The sequence below is a fragment of the Camelus dromedarius genome, chromosome 27 (genome assembly GCF_036321535.1).
Source record: "Camelus dromedarius isolate mCamDro1 chromosome 27, mCamDro1.pat, whole genome shotgun sequence".
NCBI classification, from domain to species: domain Eukaryota; kingdom Metazoa; phylum Chordata; class Mammalia; order Artiodactyla; family Camelidae; genus Camelus; species Camelus dromedarius.
Window position 1 is genome coordinate 10,034,807 of NC_087462.1, and position 20,881 is coordinate 10,055,687.

At 51.9% G+C, this 20,881-nt stretch overlaps 1 protein-coding gene across 2 annotated transcripts; it reads right to left on the reverse strand.

Annotated features, from left to right (window-relative positions):
• Positions 1-231: 231 nt before the first annotated feature.
• On the reverse strand, positions 232-14,926 carry JAK3 (Janus kinase 3). Of its 2 annotated transcripts, none has more exons than XM_031437600.2 (24): positions 14,794-14,926; positions 12,670-12,866; positions 12,077-12,200; positions 11,615-11,726; positions 11,291-11,436; positions 10,621-10,915; positions 9,923-10,045; positions 9,672-9,829; positions 9,103-9,214; positions 8,705-8,891; positions 8,008-8,135; positions 7,646-7,777; positions 6,812-6,896; positions 6,056-6,183; positions 5,202-5,334; positions 4,971-5,122; positions 4,691-4,841; positions 3,920-4,059; positions 3,659-3,848; positions 3,064-3,188; positions 2,620-2,792; positions 2,066-2,183; positions 1,605-1,715; positions 232-677 (listed from the first exon to the last, which is right to left on the reverse strand). In XM_031437600.2, exons 2-24 carry the CDS (start codon positions 12,851-12,853, stop codon positions 570-572), a joined length of 3,315 nt encoding a protein of 1,104 aa, XP_031293460.1. In that variant the 5' UTR covers positions 12,854-12,866; positions 14,794-14,926; the 3' UTR covers positions 232-569. The 2 variants fall into 2 exon arrangements, with proteins under 2 accessions (XP_031293460.1, XP_031293461.1); XM_031437601.2 differs by having other exon boundaries at positions 12,670-12,862; positions 14,794-14,914.
• Between the last annotated feature and the right edge of the window lie 5,955 nt (positions 14,927-20,881).

Sequence of the window (20,881 nt, forward strand, 5' to 3'; positions counted from 1 at the left end):
GACACTCAGGTTCGGTTAGGGTCGACCAGGACCTCAGCCTTCTCTGGCCTCTTACACAATCCCAGTCACACAGGTTCCCCCCAAAAATGAATTTCAGCCAGGGCAGCTGCTCTTGTCCTTGGCTTCCTCCAGCTAAAGAGGGAAGAGGGAAAAGAAGCCTGAGATCATATATTTAAAGCTACATAATGTTCCTTCTGGAAATGAGACAAGAAGCTCAGGGCCAAGCCATGAGAAGATGGGAAGATGGAAGAGGCTTAAATTTATTCCTTGATTCGGGGGTGGGGGGGAGTTCAGAAGACCCCACCATTGCATCTGTCTTGAATCTTTACAAGTTTCAAAGGCCACAAGACTACTCTTGCTCTACAAGCCCCTAAGTGCAATGTCATTTGCCTCATGAGGGAGTCTCTGAAACAGGAAACCCAGAGAGGTTCAGTCCCTGCCCGAGGTCACACAGCCAGTCCATGGAGACCAGAACCCAGAGGTCTGTGTGCAGGAGATATAAAAATGATGGTGAATGGGGTTCTCCCTCCAGACAAGCAGGGAAGGCGAAAATCTCATGCCTCTGGACACTATCCCTGGCTTCCACTCCACAGTGCATCCAGCTGGGGACCCAGAGCACTGAATGGTGGCCGGTCTTGTGGGCTAGGGGCCCAGCATAGCTTCATGAGCTCATGAACCTGAGGGGGTGGGAAGAGACAACAGGGTCACATGTGAGTGGTAGGAAGATCATAACTCCTGTTAATAGTTTTAAAATATAAATTAGACTCCATCTCTTCCTTGCTTACTCCAAAGCCTCCCATGGTTCCCTATGGATCTTAGAACAAAATCTCATCCCCTCCCCTACCTCCCTCCCTCCACCATCTCCCTCCATCACCTCCTCTCTCATTCCATGCAGCCATATTTGCCCCCATCTCAGTTTTTAAATACACCAAGCTCATTCCCACCTCAGAGCCTTTGCACCTGCTGTGTTCTCCACTGAGAGTGTCCTCTCTCAGCTTTCCCCACGAGCAGGATCCTCTTCCTCTTTCAGGCATCACCCCCTCTAGGAGGCCCTCCCTGACCACATCCCCCATCTCTTTCCAGACATTGAGCAGCATCAGAATGTTCTTGTTAGCTTCTACAAGCTATAGTGGGGGAGGGGTAGTATCTGTTCTGTCCCCTGCTGGGTCCCCACACCATCAGTGCTCAGTAACTGATAGTGACTCTCACAGTTTATCATCACAACTTTTGTGCAAGTGTCAGACATGTGGTTGATCATTTATAAATTAACTTGCTCAGGCCACAAACATTTATTGAGCACCGACTGTGTGCCAGGCTCAGAAGTGAGCACTGGAGAGGCATTAACTAGTCTGATCCTCTCCCATCCAATAAGGCAGTTACTCCCATTTTGGAGATAGGATAACTTAGGCTCTGAAAGTGTTTGTGACTTGCCAAATAGAGAGCAGCAAAGTAGAGGACAGAATCTCCTTCAGCCTCATGCCCTGGCCTCTGCTCTCAACCAAGAGACATCAGTGGTGAAGAGACCCAGAGGGGCCAGCAGGCTGGCCCAAGACCCCCAGTGCAGCTACAGAGTGGGAAACTGAGGCAGGCCCTCCAGTGCTCACCTCACCAGGGCAGGCAGGAGGTGCGGGCAGCCTCTGGCCCTCAGCCAGCAGCTCCAGGAGGCGGCAGAGGGCTGGGACATCTCGCTCACATCCCATCATCCGCAGGAACTCCTGGGACCAAGGGGGAGCATGCATGGTGGGGGACGAGCCATTCATGATGGAGGGAGTAGGGGCCATCCGTGACTGAGGGAGTCAGCCAGAGTGAAGGGAGGAGGGGAATCACCCACAGAGAGGGACAGTGTCCTCCTTAAAAGAGGAGGAGTCTTCTGTGATGGATGGGGGGGTGCTGCCTGTGGTGGGAGGAGGGGTCAGCCAGAGTGAAAAGACGTCCTACTGGGCCCTCTAAGGTTGGGATCAGGTGATCCTAAGCAAAAGATGGACGCAGGTACAAACAGGACAGGGATTGGCCATGAAGGGGTTGTGGGGAGGAGGGTGTTGGAGATCCGGGGCTGCCAACTCACAGCTGAGGGGCTACAGCTCTTGTCACTGTAGGTGAAGAGCTCATACAGGACGACCCCGAAGCTCCAGACATCCGACTGGCGCGAGAAGATGTTATCTGAGAGGGACTCTGGGGCATACCTGAGGGGGATGAGGAAGTCTTGGGATTCGACCGTAGGGCAGAGGACGGGGAAGGGGGCAGCCTTGGGCTGGGGAGCTGGTCAAGGTGGAGGCTGTGAGATGGTCAGTCCCAGATCCGAGGTCTCTAGTTCCCCAGACCGTGGGTTGAGAGGATTCTCCAACCCCAGGTTGGGCCAGAGTGAGGCCTGGGTGGGATCAGGGAAGAGCCATGCCTTTGAAGGAAGGGAGGGACCAGTGCCAAGGGGCGGAGCAGGGCAGGATGGGGGGGGGGGTCGAAGCTGTACAGCGGGGAGGGGCCGGGGTTGTCGGGGCGTGGCCAGGGTGGGCCCAGGGCAGGGGGAGGAGGGGCGCGGCCAGGAAAGTGGGTGCAGGGGAGGGGGCCTGGGTAACTGGGAGGAAGGGAATGGTCAGGGTGGGGGCGGGGCGGAGTGCCCACCAGAAGATGGGACTTTGGCCGGGCTCGCGGACCACGTAGTAGTCTTTGTCGAGCGGCAGAAGCTTGGCGAGGCCGAAGTCTGCGATCTTGACGTGCGTCTCGTTCTCCACCAGGATGTTACGGGCTGCCAGGTCGCGGTGCACGCAGCGGCGGGAGCCTAGGTACTCCATGCCCTGCGGGCAGGCATGGGGCATGGACCCCAGGATGACTGGGCCCGGGCCCCAAGCCTGACCTGGTATCCTACACCAGCCCCAACCCAGACCCCCAAGTCTCACCCTATCCCTGATCCATCCTGCACTCCAGTCCTGACCTTAGCCCTAACTCAACCCCACTTCCAACCAGACCACAGCCTTCCCAGCAAATCTATGAAGACCCTGCCCAGGCTGAGCCAGCTCAGCACCCGCAGGTCCCCCGGCGCCCCGCCCTCTCACACCCGCCTGGCACCTTGCAGATCTGCGAGGCAAAGAGGAGCAGGCGGCCAGCGTCGAGGCGGGCACGGTGCCGCTGCAGGAAGTCGCGCAGACAGCCGCTGGGCAGGTACTCCATGACCAGCCGCAGGCTCTGGCGGCCTAGGGGAGGTGGGGGAGGAAAGGAGGAGTCACCACAGGGCCTAACTCTGTCTTCTCCCCCTCCCAATTCTTCCCCATTAAGAATGGGACCTTGAGTCCTGCCTGGCCTCAATATTACTTTCTATAAAATGGGAACGGTAACAATGACACCTATCGCTAATGTCTTTTGAGTACCTTCTATTATATACATTGATGTTTTTACTGGGGACTGATCCCAGGACCCTGTGCATGCTAAGCACATTCTCTACCACTGAGCTATATCCTCCTCCCCCTACAGGCATTGATTCTTTAAGAACCTTATAAATGACCCATTTTTCAGGTGGGGATATTGACAATCCCAAGGCGATCTGAATCTGGGTGAAAAAGAGACGTCAGTAGCGCCACTGTTGGCGTTCTCAAATCACCCTAAAATGGTACTGGAGGAGGATGAGGATGTGATTTGAAGAGCACCTACTTGGGAGGTGGCTCACCTGGACCATAGCTGACACCTCGGTACTTGACAATGAAGTCGCTGTGCAGGGCTTTGAGGATCTGGATCTCCCGCTGGAAGTCCTTCTGCTGTTCTGGCCCACTGTGCTGCAGCTGCTTCACAGCCACTAGGGCGCCTGTGTTGTCGCCCAGTGGGTCATAGCGACATAGTTCCACGCTGCCAAAGTTGCCCTGGGGGACAGCAGGGCTGGTGTCCACGTGCATGGGTGCTACCCCACCCACCCCAAGCCAGCCCACCTCACCTTGCCCAGCTGTGAGATATACTTGAGGTGTCTCTCCTCAAAGATGGTAGGGTCCTGGCAGGCATAGAGCTGGGCACCATTCCAAAGCCCGTCACGGGGTGCCAAGGCACCAGGTGTGGGGTCTGAGAGGAGCTCATAATCTGGAGGACATGAGCAGTAAATGAACAGCATACTGGGCTCCCACTCCTAAACTGACTTGCTGTGTGACTTCAATCTGCATGCTTACCCTTCCTGTACATTATGGCAGGGCCACTGCAAGCCAAAAGGTAATTTGTGGGGGCTGGAAAAGGTGCCCCTGGGCAAAGGCAGGCCTCTTACATAGTGCGTACACTGCACACAGACAGAAGGGAGTTTCCCCCATGAGGGGTGGTCACATGACTGAGCTCAAGCTGATGGAGGGGAGAGATATCCTGGGTGCCACTTCAGACCTGGCCCATGGAAACCTAGAATGGGACCGTCTCCCATCTGTCTCCTGCCTACAGAGGATCCAACAGGGGCCTAAGGCCATGGGATGGGTGAAGCTACAAAGGGAAAGGTTCCTGTTGACCTGGACACCCTCATCAAATGAGAACTAAATATCCACTATGTTCAACCTTGAGCTGAGGGGCCTGTTTATTACAGCAGTTGTTGAAGCTTGTGCTGACTGTTACAGTCACAAACCACTCCAACTCAGGGCAGGTTCTGAATGCGACCCTCACTCTTCTCCTACTGGGCCCAATATGACAGGCTAGCGCTGCCCTGCCCCACACCTGACCCAGTGCCAGTAGGCACCTGAAGTGATGAGGCTGTTCAGGTCACGGATGACAGCACGGAAGGAGGGCCTCTGGCCCGGCTCGTACGCCATGCACTGTTGGATCAGCAGGGCCAGCTCCATCCACTTGGGGGCGGGCAGCTGCTGACGTTCCTCGTAAAACTGGAGCTTCTGAGGGCAGGAGGAAGAGCTGGTGCACCCTCAGAAAGCCCCCTCAGACCCACCCATCCTCCCCAAGCTGGACTTCAGTCTACCCTTCTATCAAATGAGGGCTCTTGAGGCCAATGCCGGTGCTCTGACCTTGGCTGGATCCAGGGTGCTGATGGGCATCATGACACCGCTGAACACCTCCCAGACTGTGGCACCAAAGCCCCACTTGTCAGCTTCCAAGCCAAGTGTTCGGGCCTCCTGGAGACACTCAGGGGCCACCCAGGGAATCCTGTCAGTGAGCACTGCGGGGGCAGGGATGGGGTCAGGGATCCGCTTCCGTGACCCACTAGGCCCCTCCCTCCTCCACCGCTCCGCACTTACTCTCCAGACTTAGCACAGTGGGGCTGACACCAGGGTCACTCAGTTTGATGAAGGGTGGGTTCCCATCAGCCCCCTCCCGGGCCAGGAGCACTTTCCGGGCTGAGACATTGCCATGAGGGAGACCTTTGTCTTCCTAAGCGAGCCAGGCATAGGGAAATGCCAAGGAGGGGTTGATGAATGAGTAGTCTGGCTGGTGAACTCCTACACATTCTTCAAAGCCCACCTGGGACTGCTCAGACCATACTTTAGAATCTTCCCTAGACTGTTGGCAGTCCACCCCCTGTGGCCCTCCCCCTCTCAAAACAGTGCTCTCCCACTCCATGGCTCCTCAGTCGTTTCAGGGTAAAGTCAAAGGTCCTCAGCCTGGCATTCAAGGCCCTTTGAGATCCAGCCCTTGTTTGCTCTTTATGTGAGCTTCTCTCTCCCACACCTCTACCCTGGTTCCCTGCCAAGTAAACTACCTGATGCACCCCAGGACATGCAACCCACCATCTAAGCTGCAGCCTTTGCCCAGGCTGTTGCCTTGGCCTGACATGCCCTCCTTCCTTTCTTCCCTTGATGAACTCCTACTCAGTCTTCAAGGTCCCAGGTCCAGTGTTCCTTCTTCTCAGAAGACTTCCTCCCTGCCCAGGCTCATTTCTCACTACTCCCCTTGATGTCCATGGATGACCAGCTGTTCCCTTCTTCTGCTCTTATATCTCTGACCCTGTACATATGCTGTTCTCTCAGTCTAAAATGCCCAACGTCATCTGCCTTGCAGCCTTGCCAAACTTCTATCCTTACTACAGCACCCACTCTCAATTCCCCTCCGCTCTGTGGATGGAGAGTGGAGCAGGCAGAGGAGGAGGACTCACCAGATAGTTGAGGGCATAGGCCAGCTGTTTGATCACCTGTAGCTTCCAGCTGGCAGGCACCAGGTGGCCACTCTTGCGCAGATACGTGTCCAGTGCTCCCAGGTGTACAAACTCCTGCACCATGATGCCTGGTGGCAGTAGGGAGGGGGAGGGTTAGGAGGCAGGACTGTACTCGTGTTCAACAGGCTCTGCCCGCATCCCACCTTCAAGGGTCACTTGAACTCTCAGCTCTGACTTTTCCCTCCCTTGCCCCTCCAGCCTTACCCCACTTCCCACCTCCAAACTACTTGTCTGATATTCCTAGAAGGTACCAATCTCTCTCTATAACTCACTTCCAGCCCTTCGCACATTCTATGTTTCTGCCTAGAACATCCCTCTTCTCCCTCTTCCCTATCGCCAACTTATCCTTGCCTTCCCAGCCTAGAACTGGTCCTCACCTACTCAGAATCCTGTTGCTTGACCTCCAAGCTGAGTTAGCAGCCCCTGACCACCCACTGTGCCCTGTGCTGCCCCCGCCACACACGCTCATTTATCACTCTGCCCAGCCTGGCATGTTCTACTCAATGCACCCAGCTCCTGCCACATTCTGGGCTCCCAAGAGCTGTTGAGTTATACTGATGAAATGGAAGCTTAGCGAGATACTGTGGCCCTTGGTTGGAACGGAGCCCCAGCAGGGGGCGCCATTGCTGCCGTAGATAGGCTCAATTTTAGGCTAAATGAGGTAGGGCAGGGGTGGGGATAGGGAGTGTTTCTCACTGTCTCCAGCCATGCACACGCCATGGAGCAACACAAGATGCTGGTATGACACTTGGCTCATCAAGCTCGCTGCTTCCAGGAATGACTGGGGAAGGGAGAGGGAGAGAAGATGCATGGGTTCCTCCCACCCCAGGGTCAGGCCAAGGACCCCAAACTTGCTGCTCACAAACCTGCCTTAGGAGACCTAGCCACACGCCTCCTTCGGCTCCAAAGTTAACCATTAATGCACACAGCACTCTGTATCACGATGTTTTTCTTTTTTCTTTTTAGATGCAGGCTTGTTTACACTGTGTACAAAATTTTTTTTTTTTTGTATCATGGTTTTCTTTTTGTTTGTTTGTTTGTTTTAATGGAGGTACTGGGGATTGAACCCAGGATCTCATGCATGCTGAGCATGCACTTTACCACTGAGCTATACCTTCCCCACTGTATCATGGTTTTCTGATGAAGGATGGAAGTCCTCACTGTAGCCTACCATGAGTCTCTCACACAAGTGGGAGACTTGGGATTTGAGAAGGGCTCAAACCTTCCCCTGTGTTGCCCAGCATCTGCTGATGTCTCCATCCACATCATTCTTCTCTTCTCCTTTGCCCGCTCCTCTCCAACCCACTGGCCTCCCTGATGTTCCTTCAACATGCCAGGCTTGGCCCGGCCTCAGGACCTTTGCACCGGCTGTTCTCTCTGTTTGGTGTACTCTTTCTATTTGTATCTAAATTCCCTGACCCTCCTGTAGTTCATGGTTTGGAGATGCTTTGGCTACATGTCTGTTGTTTTAGGACCCGTGTGTTTTTAAATTTCTCTGAACCCAGAAGGCCTGGTCCCCACCCTGCTCACCTCCATGCAGTTCTTGTGCTTGACATCCATCACTTTGAGCAGCACCTCTGTCTCCCGGGCCTCCCCATCCACGGTCTCATGTCGACAGCCGCGGTAAATCTTGGTGAAAGACCCGTGACCCAGATTCTCATGCTGGAGAGTGAGGGGGAAACAGGAGAGGCCAGTAAGGGGGCTCCCGTGGGATCCAGTTTTCTGGCCCTGGCCCGAGCCAGGCACAGGCACTGGCCGCATTTTATAGATGATGAAACAGGCATAAGGAGGGTATGTCACATGCCTAGGGCCATGCAGCAGAGATGGATGTAGACATGGTCTCTGGCTCACAACTGAAGTATCCCCAACCTCCATTCCTTGGGGCTCCTTACCCACTCCAGGCTGTCAGCAGGGATCTTGTGAAACGTCATCTGACTCAGCTGGCATTGAGATTGGGGCTGAACAGGGCATGACGTGGGCAGGCTGCAACCTCTCCGGACCACGATCAGGTTGGATTTTTCTATGGGGAGTGAGTGGAGGAAGAAAACCAGACGTCAGAGGAAAAAGGTCCTCAAAGCTTTCCTTACTCCCTGTCTCAGTGGAGTGTCTCTTGTGACCCCTCTCCCTCACTGAGATGAGGACCCAGGAGCATGTGCATTATTTGAAAGGAGACTCCAGGAAGTTGCAGTAGGGGGTGGGGGAGGGAGACAGAGAGGGAAGGAACCCTGCAGGGGGTGCAAACGACCAGGTGGTGCTGTGGGCAGCCTGGTGTCAGTCCTGCTAGGGATTCTGGGAGACTCTGGAGAACTCACACCTCAAAGTTGTCCCATCCAAGGGGGATTTGTCTGAGAGCAAAATTCACCCAGAGGAAGAGGCAAGAGATGGAGAAAGACTAAGTGCTAGTCCAACTGTGCCTGGACCTAGCCATGCCTGAAAGCAACATCTATCCTAGCAGCCCCAAATCACCCTTTTTCCCCACTGAACTACCTTGACCTGCAGTCTCTCCCACTTGCCACACAAGAGCTGTGGCAGACACAGAAGGCAGGGTCCCAGATCAATCACTCAGCTCAAGGAAGAGGGCCGGCTCACCTTTGGGTCTGGGGGTGCAGCAGAAGGTGAGGTTCAGCTCAATCCCATCCACATGCAACCCACTATCCCAACAGGCTGCCAGGAGCTCTCGAAGACTGCTGTGGGGACGGCCAAGGCCAGCCAGGGAGACAGTTCCCGAAGGGTCACACCGAATGAGGCAGCCTTTGTAATCAGGGCCCAGGGGGGTCTGCAAAGAGGAGTGGCCCTTGAGTGGGAGTGGGTAGCACCATCCCCTCAAAATCTCCAAGCCTTTGCATATGCTGTTCCATCCACTGGGAATGCCTTTTCCCTCCCCTTCTTCAGGAAGCCATGCTGATTCATCTTTCAGTTTTCAGCTTAAATGTCACCTCCTCCAGGAAGCCCTCCTTTGTCCTCCTGGCCCCTAGTGGTAGACTGACCTGGACACAGATAGTTAGGAGGAAGCTGTCAAAATCCTGGGGGCTGCGACGGAGAACGTAGGAGCCGGGAAGCGAGCCCCCAGTCTTGAGTTTGTTGATGGCAAAATCCAGGCTGTGAGGAAAGGAGGGAGGGAACTGAGAGTCAAAGACAGAGAAAGAAAGATGGAAGCAGAGAAACCAAACTAGACCTGGGCTAATCCTGATCTCTCTGAACCTTTGGGACCCTCACCAGGTAACATTCCCTTACTCCCTCCCATGTATAAAATGAGCCACAAGTCAGGGCTTCTGCTTAGGGGATTAAAGAGGAGGCTGTAGGTGAAGCTAGGCACCATTTGCATCCCCAGGAAATGGCCCTGGAGCCTGGAGGAGTCAAAGTGAGGGAAGCAGCTGCCCCAGCAGCAGAAAGGAGACTCCAGCCTCACTGAGCATCACCTATGCACCTGGCGCTGTTCAAGCACTTGACTCCTTGTTCAGAGCTCCTAAGAGGTGAGGACACAGAGGAGCAGAGAAGGGGACTGACCGAGATTCAGTCCCAGGTGGGTCTGGCCACAGTGGGGTCGGGTCCTTACGTGATGGGGCCATAGCACTGCTCAGCCACCTCCTCCAGCAGCCGCGGCGGCGCCACCTCCTTGCAGAAGAAGTGCTGGGAGTCGGTGGTCAGCCTGAAGTAGCCATCCACGAGTGCCACGAAGGACAAGGCGGCGGGCAGCCCCGGGAACTCGGCCTCCTGAGGGGATCCGCGTCAGCACACGCTGTGGCCCAAGGGTGACAGTCCCACGTCGCCGCCCTCGGGTAAGGTAGGGGGGCGTCCAGCACCCACCAGGATCTGGTTGTCCGTCCTGGTGACGGTGACCAGGCGGTGCTCCCCAGCCGGGCCAAAGCGCGGGGCCTGCTTGATGCTGATATCCACAATTTCTGGAAAGTCGCAGAAGGGCTGAAGGACCTGGGAAGGAGGAGGGCTGAGGTTGGGGATCCCGCCCCCAACCCCGAGTCCAAAGTCCCTCTTGGAAACTTGGACCCCACCAACCCATACACTTGAGACCCTACCCTCTCAGCCTCACCCAGCCACATCCCTCTCCTACTACCTGCCAGCCAAGACTCACCCTTTCTGTCAGTCCCGCCCTTTTCAACCCCTCCCCTGCTCAGCCCCAAATATCTGCCGCCCCACCCCTGCCAAACCCCACCTCCTTCTCTCGGCTGGTCCCCCTCACCAACCCTGAGCCCCTCCCTCACTTAGCTACACCTTATCTCGCGGTTTCCCTTAGTCCAGTCAGGATCCCCGCCCTTCCTCAGTCCTGTCTCTCCCTTCCACCTGCTGTTGACCCTGGCCTGAGCCCCGCCCACCCAACTAGTAGCCTATTTCATTCCGCTACCTGGCTCAGCCCCACCTCTCACTCCTCCGGGGGTGGCGGGGCGGGCCCAAACTCTCTCACAGTCGCCCTCCCTTTGACCCCGCCCCTCAAGCCCCTCCCACTACCATGCTCCTCCCCTTGGCCCCGCCCCCCGCCGCCTTTGCACCTCTTGTTCTCCTGGGCTCCAGGCTATGCCGCTGCCACCAGCCACGCGGAGCAGCCCTGGCGCATCCTGACCACCAGCCGTCCCGGGGAGGCCCACGCGGAAGGTCTCGGCGGCCCTGCCTGGGTCCAGCCGTTCGAGATCCATGATGTACTTGGCCATGAGTGAATGCCTGTCAGCCTGGCAGGCGGCCACGCGGCGCAAAGCCCTGCGCACTGTCCTTCGGATACGCTTTCGTGTCACGAAACTCAGGCCCTGGATCAGGTCGCGCAGGCCGGGGGGCAGGCAGACCTTGTAGCTGCGAGTGGGGGTAGGGGGCCCTCAGTGTGGGAAGGGGTCTCCGAAGGGAGGACAGGGACGCACACCAACCCAGGCTTTAGTTCACGGGCTGGTGTATGGCCTCAATAGGGGGGCAACAAAGTGCACACGGAGACACACCCAGGGACACACATGGGAGCGGGGCCTCAGTGTGGGAAGGGCCATTGAGGTCCATAGGACAGACAGGGACACATATAGGCCTTTTAGCTGCAGGAGGCCTGGTGATGGAACCTCAGTGTGGGTAAGGGGGTAGGGCTGGGTTGGCAGGGGTCTGGGCCACATGAGTGCACAGCAGGCTTCTAGGTGGGGAGCCTCAAGGTGGACTCTGACGACGCCACAGCCTGGAAGCCCTCACCTGATGGTCTTCAGCAGCTCCTCGGGCCGCTGAGCCTGCTCGAGAGCCATGCGGGCCAGGTCCAGCACAGCCAAGCTGAGACACTCACCCTGCTCCTTGAGGCTGAGGCCCACTGGGAGGCAGCCGCTCACCAGGTCATTTCGGTGCTAGGGGCCAGTCACAGTCCAACCATGAGCCCCGATGTTGCTCTGTAGACCCCCACCCCCGGGCTGACCTCCACCCCAGGGCTGCCACAGGCAGGGTCAGCCAAGGCTGCCCAGTCCTGAGCCCTGATATAGCCCTGTGGACCTCCACCCCTGGGCTGAACCTCACACAGATCCCTACCTGAGCAAATAGGTGCTCCAGGACTGGCAGGTCAAGGATGGCGCAGGCTAAGTCCTTTCGTAGCCCAAAGCGGTGGCACTTTTCTAGCCCAAACCAGTTGGGGAAGTAAAAGCTGTGGAAGCGGGGAGGGGAGAACCTTAGAGTGGGGATATGGTGGTGTGGCGGTTGGGGGGAGCCTAAACTGCGAAGACTTCACAGAGCTCAGATTAGGTCATTGACTTACTGTGTGACCTTGGACAAGTGACCCACCCACTCTGGCTTCAGTTTCCTCAACTGTCAAATAAGCAATGACCACACCCTCCCTGGGGTACCCACCAGGAGGTTCAGGGAGATGGTGATTGTAGGGTCACTGTTGTTTTAAACTCCCATTCCCTAAGCCCTCAACAAAAGGCATGCCCTCCTGGTATCATTTAATCCACATCTCCTGAGGGATCAGGAAGGTTGTAGGGAGACACTTCCTACCGGAGCCTGTAGACAAGGACCTGGGTGCCCACGTCTTCCACGGAGAAGATGTGGCTCGGGGGGAACCAACAGGATAGGTCCTCCGTGGCCAGAGCAAAGAGGGAGTGGTACACGGGCAGGATACCTGAGGGGACACCTCCATCAGCTCCCACCCAAGTCTCCCCTTCTGTCCCCTGCAGGGCTGCCATGTCATCCCTATGCGGCCCCAACAGGCTTTATCTCACCTTCAGCTCTGACACCATGTCCCACCCCTTCTCACACCCATTCCAAGGCTCCTCATTGCCCTTAGGAGAGAAGCCAGTCATGTACTCAGCCTGCTTCTCAGGGCTCCTGGCCCCTCTCCCTAGAGCATCTCTTTCCACTGTACAGTTTACCTTGAGGGATGACCAGCTGTTTCCCCTAATACATCATCACACTTCTGAGTCTTTGCATATATCGTTGCCTGTGCACCCTCCTCCCTTACCAAACTCTTACTCATCTTTCAAAGCCCCAGCTCCAATGCTGACTCCACTTGGCAGCTATTTCAGCTCCCAATCTGGGTTCCCCACAGCCCTACCCCTCCCTCCAGCCAAGCCTTCTAGGGACCCACTCACCACTGGCCTTAGCAGCTCGAACACACAGCTCTTCAGCTGAGTGGTCCCCAAAAGAGAAGGATAGGCGCTGTGGGGGTCCAGGGCCCCGAGGGGGCAGCAGCACGTGCAGGGCGCCAGCCTCTGAAGAGGAGAGGCTGCAGGAACGCTGAGGGATCAAGGGCATCTCCTCACTTGGAGGTGCCATGATTGCAGCCTGCCTGGACACAGAAAGAGGTAGCCCCTCAGTTGTGGGCAGAGGGGACAAGACTACAACACTTCTGGGAGTGGAGTAGGGGGCAGAGATGCTTGTGGGTGAGGTAGGGGTGAAGCCAGAGAGAGAGGGAGGGAGGAGAGAGGGACAGAAACACACAGAGAGAAAAAGCAAGACAGAGATGCAGAGAGACAGAGAGAGGGAGATGAGTGTGCAAGGTGGGTGAAGAGCCATAACCCCCCAGATGAGGGCTGTGCTTGGGGAGTGGAATATATTCACACCAGTTTGTGGGAACTCACACCCCAGACTATTATGGTACTCAGGGCAGACATCTCCAGTCAATCTCCAGCCTTCCCATACACCAGTTGCTCCAGCCCCTTCTCCAGACAAGCTGGAGCAATCGATCACAGATATAGGGATTTGCTGACCAGAAAGCAGATGGCTTGTGCATATAGGTGTTTAAGAAGCTAGGGGTGGCCAACCCTCCCTCTGGGTCTGGGGGATTCAAGCACTTCTGGGGCTGGAGCTGGAAGCTTTTGCACCTGGTGTGATGCACGTTGAGGGAGGCAGACCCAAACTGATGACTCAGTCGACAGGGATTTCTGTGTCTGTTTCCCCTGCTCCCCCACCTCTGTTCCCTTCATCACTCCCACCATTAGGCCCCTATAATAGGAAGTCCTCCCTGGGAGAAAACCGCCCGCCTTATTCCCAGGCATTCCACACCAGTCAACTACCAGATCTCAGTCACCCTGGGGGACCCCAGAGCTTAGGACCCCTGACTGGGTAGAGGAAGAAGTTGGGCTTTGAACCCTGTGAGGAACGGGGTGGGAGCGGGGACAAATGGACAAGATCCACTTAAATTGATCTGAATGAAGAGGATATAAAGAGAATGTTGGGTAAAAAAGACTATGTTCCAAAATAACAGTGGGGGTAGGGGTGGTGGACAGCATTAATGAGATTTATAACATGCCCAGAATATAAGCCTGGGACTGGGGATAGGTGAAAACCCCAGGCTCTGGGTTCAAACCCCAGCCCCACTATATCCTGGCTTTGTGACCTGGGCAGGACTCCCACTGCTGGGACACAACTTTTCCAGCTGTAAAGTGGGCTGATTCCTACCTGTTTCCCTAAGGTTGTTTGCTGAGCCCAGCCCGAGCTGTCAACTCATTTAATTCCCACTGAGTGGCACAAATCCTTGGTGATAGTCCCAGCAAGCACTTGATAAATACCAGCTAAACCAGACAGGAAGGTCCCTTGGCACAGTGGTTTGGGGGTTACCGTCAGGGAGGGAGGGTGTGGGGAAAAGAGAACTTTCCCCCTCTGGTGTCACCAACTCCCAGACCAGGAATCGAAACACTCCCAGTCCCAGGAGTTCTGCGGACCCCGTCACTCCCCACAGAGGGAACTACGATCCTATTTCTAACAGTTGCCCTGATCTTGTCTTTGTGCCTTTATGTAAATGGAATCACATAGCACGTCTTTTGTTTAATACAAAACTTAAAAAATATGATTTTTAAAATATCAAAAGTAAAACAAAAAAAGTCAGAGGTGGTGTTTGGAGCCTAGAAAAATGCCCCTGTTTTAACACCAAAAGTCCCACATGCCTGGATGGTCACCCTATTCTCTGAACTGAGGGCTGGAAGGGTGGGGGCTGGAAACTGTCTCCCCAGGGACCTCGAACCCTGGGCACATGTGCGATGATTCTCGCAAGTCCAGGGAGCTGGGAATTCAAGGCCTCGTTTTATGCAGGACAAAGCTGAGACCCAGAGAGGGGAGCAGTTTGCCAGAGGCCACACAGCCAGCCACCCCAGCTCACATCTGGGGGGTTTCCTCGGAGGCCTGAAAGGCAAACTTGCCTTTGTCCCCAGCTGCAACCATCCACACAGTCTCCCCCCAACCCCTGGCCAGAGCCATGTGGCACCACCAGCTCTTACCTTGGGGATGGGGACCCTGGGCCAACGGAGGGAGGGCAGAGCTGGGCAGCAGAGGAGGAAAGTCCCACTCGCTGCTTCCTGTGTGGGCCCCTTGGCTTCCTGAGCTGCTGTCACTTACCGAAAGTCAGGGCTGTGTGGGGGATGAAGGCAGGGAGGGGCAGAAAGTTCCGGAAGACTCTGCAGCAGCTGCCCTGCTCAGACAGGCTGCTGGAGATCCCAGACCTAAGGGAAGGGGTGACAGCACAGAGAAGGGCCCAGATCTCACCTGGGGTCTCAAAAAGCTCCAGGCTCACTCTTGTGGGACTCTGGCAAGGGCCTAGTTCCCAGGGCCTCAGTTTACCCACCCATGGCATGATAACGGCCCCTTCTGTGCTCCTTGCCCTAAGGCCAGCCCTAGAAACAGCAAAAATCAAGCAGACCAACCCTCAGGCTCACCTCACTATCTGGTCTGGCAGGGTGGCAATTAATCATTATAGATAATAAAGAAAACCAAGGTGTCAGGACAGGCAAAGATTGGGGCCCAGGGGTGGTGAGGATGGGGGACTTTGTGCAGAAGTCATAATCCTTCGAGCAGGGATTTAAAACAGGACAAAGAAAGAAGACTCCTGGCGGAGGGCACCCACCGCAAGTGCAAAAGCCCTGACTGGGGAGTGAGTTGAGCTGTTGAAGGACCAGAAGTCGTAGTTGGATAAGGTGAGAACTGAGGGGGACGGCAGAGCAGTCAGCAGGGCCCGGATTACAGGGGGTTCCAATTGGTGCATTTTTACACCCCTGAGGCTATCATAGGTGGAGGAGGAAGCTGTGGACAGTGTCCAGGTGAGACCTGGGCCAAGGTCCTTAGTAGGATACAAACCCCAGAAAGTAGAGCTTTGGGGACAGATTTTAGAGGATGCTTTCATCTCTGTAATCCCATCACAAGTCCTGGCACAAAAATGGCTTTGGTAGGTATTTTGTTGACTTTAATTCAATCACCCACAGACACTTATTGGGCACCTCCTGTGTGCAGGGCATTGGGGACACAGCAGGGGACAGAGCAGATCTAGTCTCTGCCTGGTGGAGCTGACAATCTAGTGAGGGTGATGGCAACAAATAATCATCCAATAAGTGTTTCAGTGGCCCTTGGGGGAGGCTGCTAGCAGAGATGCTCAGTCTGGGAGGGCTTCCTGGAGGAAGTGATTTTGCTGTTGAAATCCAAGGACAAGTAGCATTAGCCAGAGAGTGATCTGCAGATGTGGGGAGTTCTGGCAAAGGAAGAGCCCAGGCAAAGACTGAGACGCTCGATGAAGTCACAGCATTCCTGAGAAGGGCAGGGTGGCAGGGACACAGTGTGCTAAGACTTGGTTGGAGGCAGCAGTAGGGACTTGTGGGTGGAGGGAAGGGGTATGGGTTGTGTCCTCAGCGCAGTGGGAGTCACAGCAGGCTTGTGGCAGGAAGTGCTGCATGGGGGCTTAGCCATAGTATTTTTCTTTCACTTCCTGGGTGGCTTCAGCAGAGAGGAATGTAACTGTGTACTCTCATCCCTGGCCCTGAGAGAGAGGGTCCTGCCTTCCAGGAACCACAGTGAGTTTCTAGGCTCCTGACAACTCTAGTGACATGGTAACTGTGGTTTGCTGACAATGAGCAGGAGGAGAACAGGGTCAGGGCAAAGGTGGCACCATCAGCCCCAGAGAGCGGCATATGAAGGCTCCATGAGGAGATTCCAGGAGGCAGAACCCAGAGCTTGCCCAAGAATAAATTAGAAACTTCATAATACAAACATCCAAAATTTCCTGCTGGCAAAAAGCCCATAAGCACAGTTAAAGAATAAACAAATGAAACTGGAAACAAAGGTAAACTAGTGCCATGAATAAAATATCTTCATTGTATAAGCAGTTCCTAGAAGACAATAAGAAAATGCCAATGATTTAGCAGGATATGAACCCAGAAATTACAAAAAAAAAATGAAGGACAAATAGCTATTAAACCCAGAAAAAGATGCTCATTTCTCATAACAGGTGAAATGCAAATTAAAAGTAGGGTTGACCCTTGAATAACATAGATATGAATCATGAAGTTCCACTTGTACACAATTATTTTTTGATAAACATGTACTACACAATCTGAAGTTGGTTGAATCAGCAGAACCTCAGATATGGAGGACTTACTGTAAAGTTATCCATAGATATTTGACTGCACAGGGGTCAGCACCCCTAACCTCTGAGTTCTTCAAAGATCAACTGTACAGTGAAAATATATGATTATTTTAATGGATGCAGGAAACGACAAAATTCAACACTCATTCATGATAAAAATTCTTACAAATCATGTGTAAATGGGAACTTCCCAAATCTGCTAAGGGAAACCTACCAAAAAAAAAAAAAAAAAAAAAAAAACTACCGGTAATAGTATACTTGATGTAAAAGACTGAATTGTGTCCTCCTGAGATTGGGGAAAAGACAACGATGTCCATTCTCACCTCTTCCATTCAACATTGTTCTGGAGGTCATGGCCATTGCAATGAGGCAAGAAAAAAAAGGCTTAAAGATTGGAAAGGAGGAAGTAAATCTGTCCCTGTTTGCAGATGATAAACAAAGTATGTTTTGTTTATGTAAAAAAAATCCAAGGGAATCCAGTGACAATTACTAGAACCAATAAATGAATTTAGCAAGTTCAATTTTTAAAGTTAATATATAAAATTCATTTGGGGGGAGGGTATATCTCAGTGGTAGAGTGCATGTATAGCATGGTTCAATTCTCAGTACCTCTCTTTAAATCAATCAACCAATTTTTTTAAAAAATCAATTGAATTTTTATATATAGCAGAAAACAATTGAAAAATGAAAAAAAAATTAAATTCCATTTATAGCAGCACCAAAAAAGATAAAATACCTAGGAATAAACCCAACCAAAAAAAAAGTCTAAGATCTTTACACTAAAAGCTACAAATATTGCTAAGAGAAATTTATCAAGATTTAAATAAACAGGAAGATATACCATGTTCATGGATTGGAAGACTCAATGGTATTATATCAGTTCTCTTCTTCTGACCTATAGATTCAGTGAAATTCCAATATAAATTCAGCAGAATTTTGGGGGGTAGAAACTGTCACTGACTTTAAAATTCCTATAGAACTGAAAAGGGCCAGAGTGAATTTTAAAAAGATGAAATTATTCTACCTGACTTCTAGGCTTACTACAGAGTTACAGTAATCAAGACAATTTGGTACTGATGAAAGGATGGATCAACAAAACAGAATAGACTAGAGTAATAGACCCATATAAATAAAGCCAGTTGATTTTTGACACAGATACTGAGACAATTAAATGGAGGAAAGGAAAGTCTTTTCAACAAATAGTGTTGGAACAACTAGACATCATATGGAAAGCAATTAACATCAACCTTTACTTCACGTCATACACAAAATTAACTCAAAATCGATCACAGACCTGAATGCAAAACCTAAAACTATAAGACATTTTAAAAAACCATAGTAGAAAAATTTTGCAAACTTACGGTAGGCAAAGTTATCTTAGCTGGAAAACATTGATGAATTAGACTTTATCATTGTGCTCTTCAAATAACACCACTGAGAAAACAGAAAGGTGAGATACAGATTGGAGGTGGGGAGTATATAGCTCAGTGGTAGAGTGTGTGCTTAGCATGCACAAGGTCCTGGGTTCAATCCCCATGCCTCCATTAAAAAGAATGGTACATAAATAAATTAAATAAACTTAATCACCTCTCCTGCAAAAAAAAAAAAATTTTTAAAGACACAGATCAGGAGAAAATATTTGCAATACATATATTAAATAAACAAAATACTTGTATCTAGAATATATAAATAATTCTTATAACTCAATAATATAAGACAAATGACTCAATAAGAAATTGGGCAACAGATTTGAATAGACACTTCACCAAAGAAGATATATGAATGGCCAACAAGTTGGTGCCACATCTGCCTTGGCCCCCAAGATCGGTCCTCTGGGTTTGTCTCCAAAAAAGGCTGGTGATGACACTACCAAGGCAACTGGAGATTAGAAGTTTCTGAGGATTACAGTGAAACTGACCATTTAGAACAGACAGACATAGATTGAGGTGGTACCTTCCGCCTCTGCCCTGATCATCAAAGCCCTCAGGGAACCACCAAGAGACAGAAAGAAGCAGAAAAACACTAAGCACCGTGGACACATCACTTTTAATGAGATTGTCAATATTGCCTGACAGATGGGGCACCGATCTTTAGCAAGAGAACTCTCTGGAACCATTAAAGAGATCCTGCCCAGTCTGTGGGCAGCAATGTTGATGGCCACCACCCTCACGACATCATAGATAACATCAACAGTGGTGCGCTGGAATGCCCAGCTAGTAAAGAACTACAGAGAAAAGTGATTTAATAGAGGGTTATTTGACAACCAAAAAAAAGAGTGGAAATGACCCAGCCCTATGGAGGGGATCAGATGAAGCTGAAGAAATTACCCTGAAACCCAGCAAGATTCCTTCTAGCAAAAGAGCCTTCCAGGAATGATACCTATATCATGTTACTGATTTTTTAAAGCACTGTTTGTAACAGCATTCAGTTAGAAGCAAGCTCAATGTCCAGCCACAGGGGATTCATTGAATAAACAATGGCCATTGTCAGCATGGAATATTACACAGCTATGCAAAAGAATAGGGCAGCCCAATGGTGACAGTGTGGGAAGACCTTCCAGATACTTTGTGAAGGAAAAAGCAAGGTGCAAATCTGTCTGGGCAGGAAGCTTCAGTCTGCAGAGAAAAAGAAGAGATAATGAGGATTTCCTCATATGTGCAAAGATGCTCTTGGCAGGGAAACAGAAACAACTTGCTCCCGTGGGGAAGGCAACTAGGGGGCCATGATGGGTGAAAGAGGAAGGTAGTTTATGTTGTTTACTTTTTGTGCCTGTTGAATTTTGTATCTGTTAATAGTGTTTAAAAGTTAAGTTCGAGGTGGAGTAGGGTATAGCTCAGTGGTAGAGTGCATACTTAGCATGCACGAGGTCCTGGATTCAATCCCCACTGCCTCCCTTAAAAATACATATATATAATAAACCTAATTTAAAAAATAAAATCAATTTTTAAAAAGTTAAGTTTGAGATTTGCAGATACTAACTACTATATATAAAATAAACAACAAATATCTTCTGCATAGCACAGGGAACTATATTCATTATCTTGAAGTAACCTATAATGAAAAAAGAATATGAAAATGAGTATATGTATTATATATGTATGACTGGAGCATTATGTTGTTCACCAGAAATCAACACAACATTGTAAACTGGCTCTACTTCAGTAAAAAAGAAAAAAAAAAGATAAAAGTTAAGTGCTTGCTTAAAAAAAGAAACATGTTTAGCTACGCAGGATGGGAGGGGAAATGGTATTTATCAGAGCTGCTGTTCAGAGCTTGACCATGAACCAGAACAATCATTGATAATGAGAACAGAAAACACATATCGGGTGCTCACAGGTACACCAGGTGCCCACCAAGGCTTTTTACACGCAGCAACTCAGTTAATCCTCAAAACAATCTTAGCGTGTGGACTGTGATCCCCATTCACAGAGCGGAAGAATTGAAGCTAGGGGAGGGTGAGTGACAGGAAGAAAGAGCCTCCCTCTTGCTTTGCTGCCCTTCCTCACAGTTCCCTAGGGCTCCTCCCGCCAAACCTAGGCTGAAAAAAAATATGACGGTCTGGGCCCTAGGCATGAGTGGGAGGAGATAGCTTCCTGGAGCCGAAGGAGACAGCCTGCTTCACTTTATTTTTCTCCCGAGCGCATGTCTCGCTCTGCCATGGCAACTGTTTTTCTTCTTTATCTCACTTTTGTCCATTTCTCCGATTGGTAGGTATGTCGGCTCCCTCAGGGTTGGAGTTTTTGGTTATCCTGGTGCCGGGAGAATTCCCAGTGTCTGGTGCACGCACGGTAGAGAATGAATGAATGAATGAATCTGGAGGAGGAAACTTAGGAGGGTTGAAAGCAGGAACAATTAGGGAGAGGGGAGGATGGGGGCAGGAGGCCAGGTCCTGGATGAGGTGGTACCTAGGGTACAGGGGAATGGGTGTCTTGGGGACATTTGGGGGACCAAAAGGA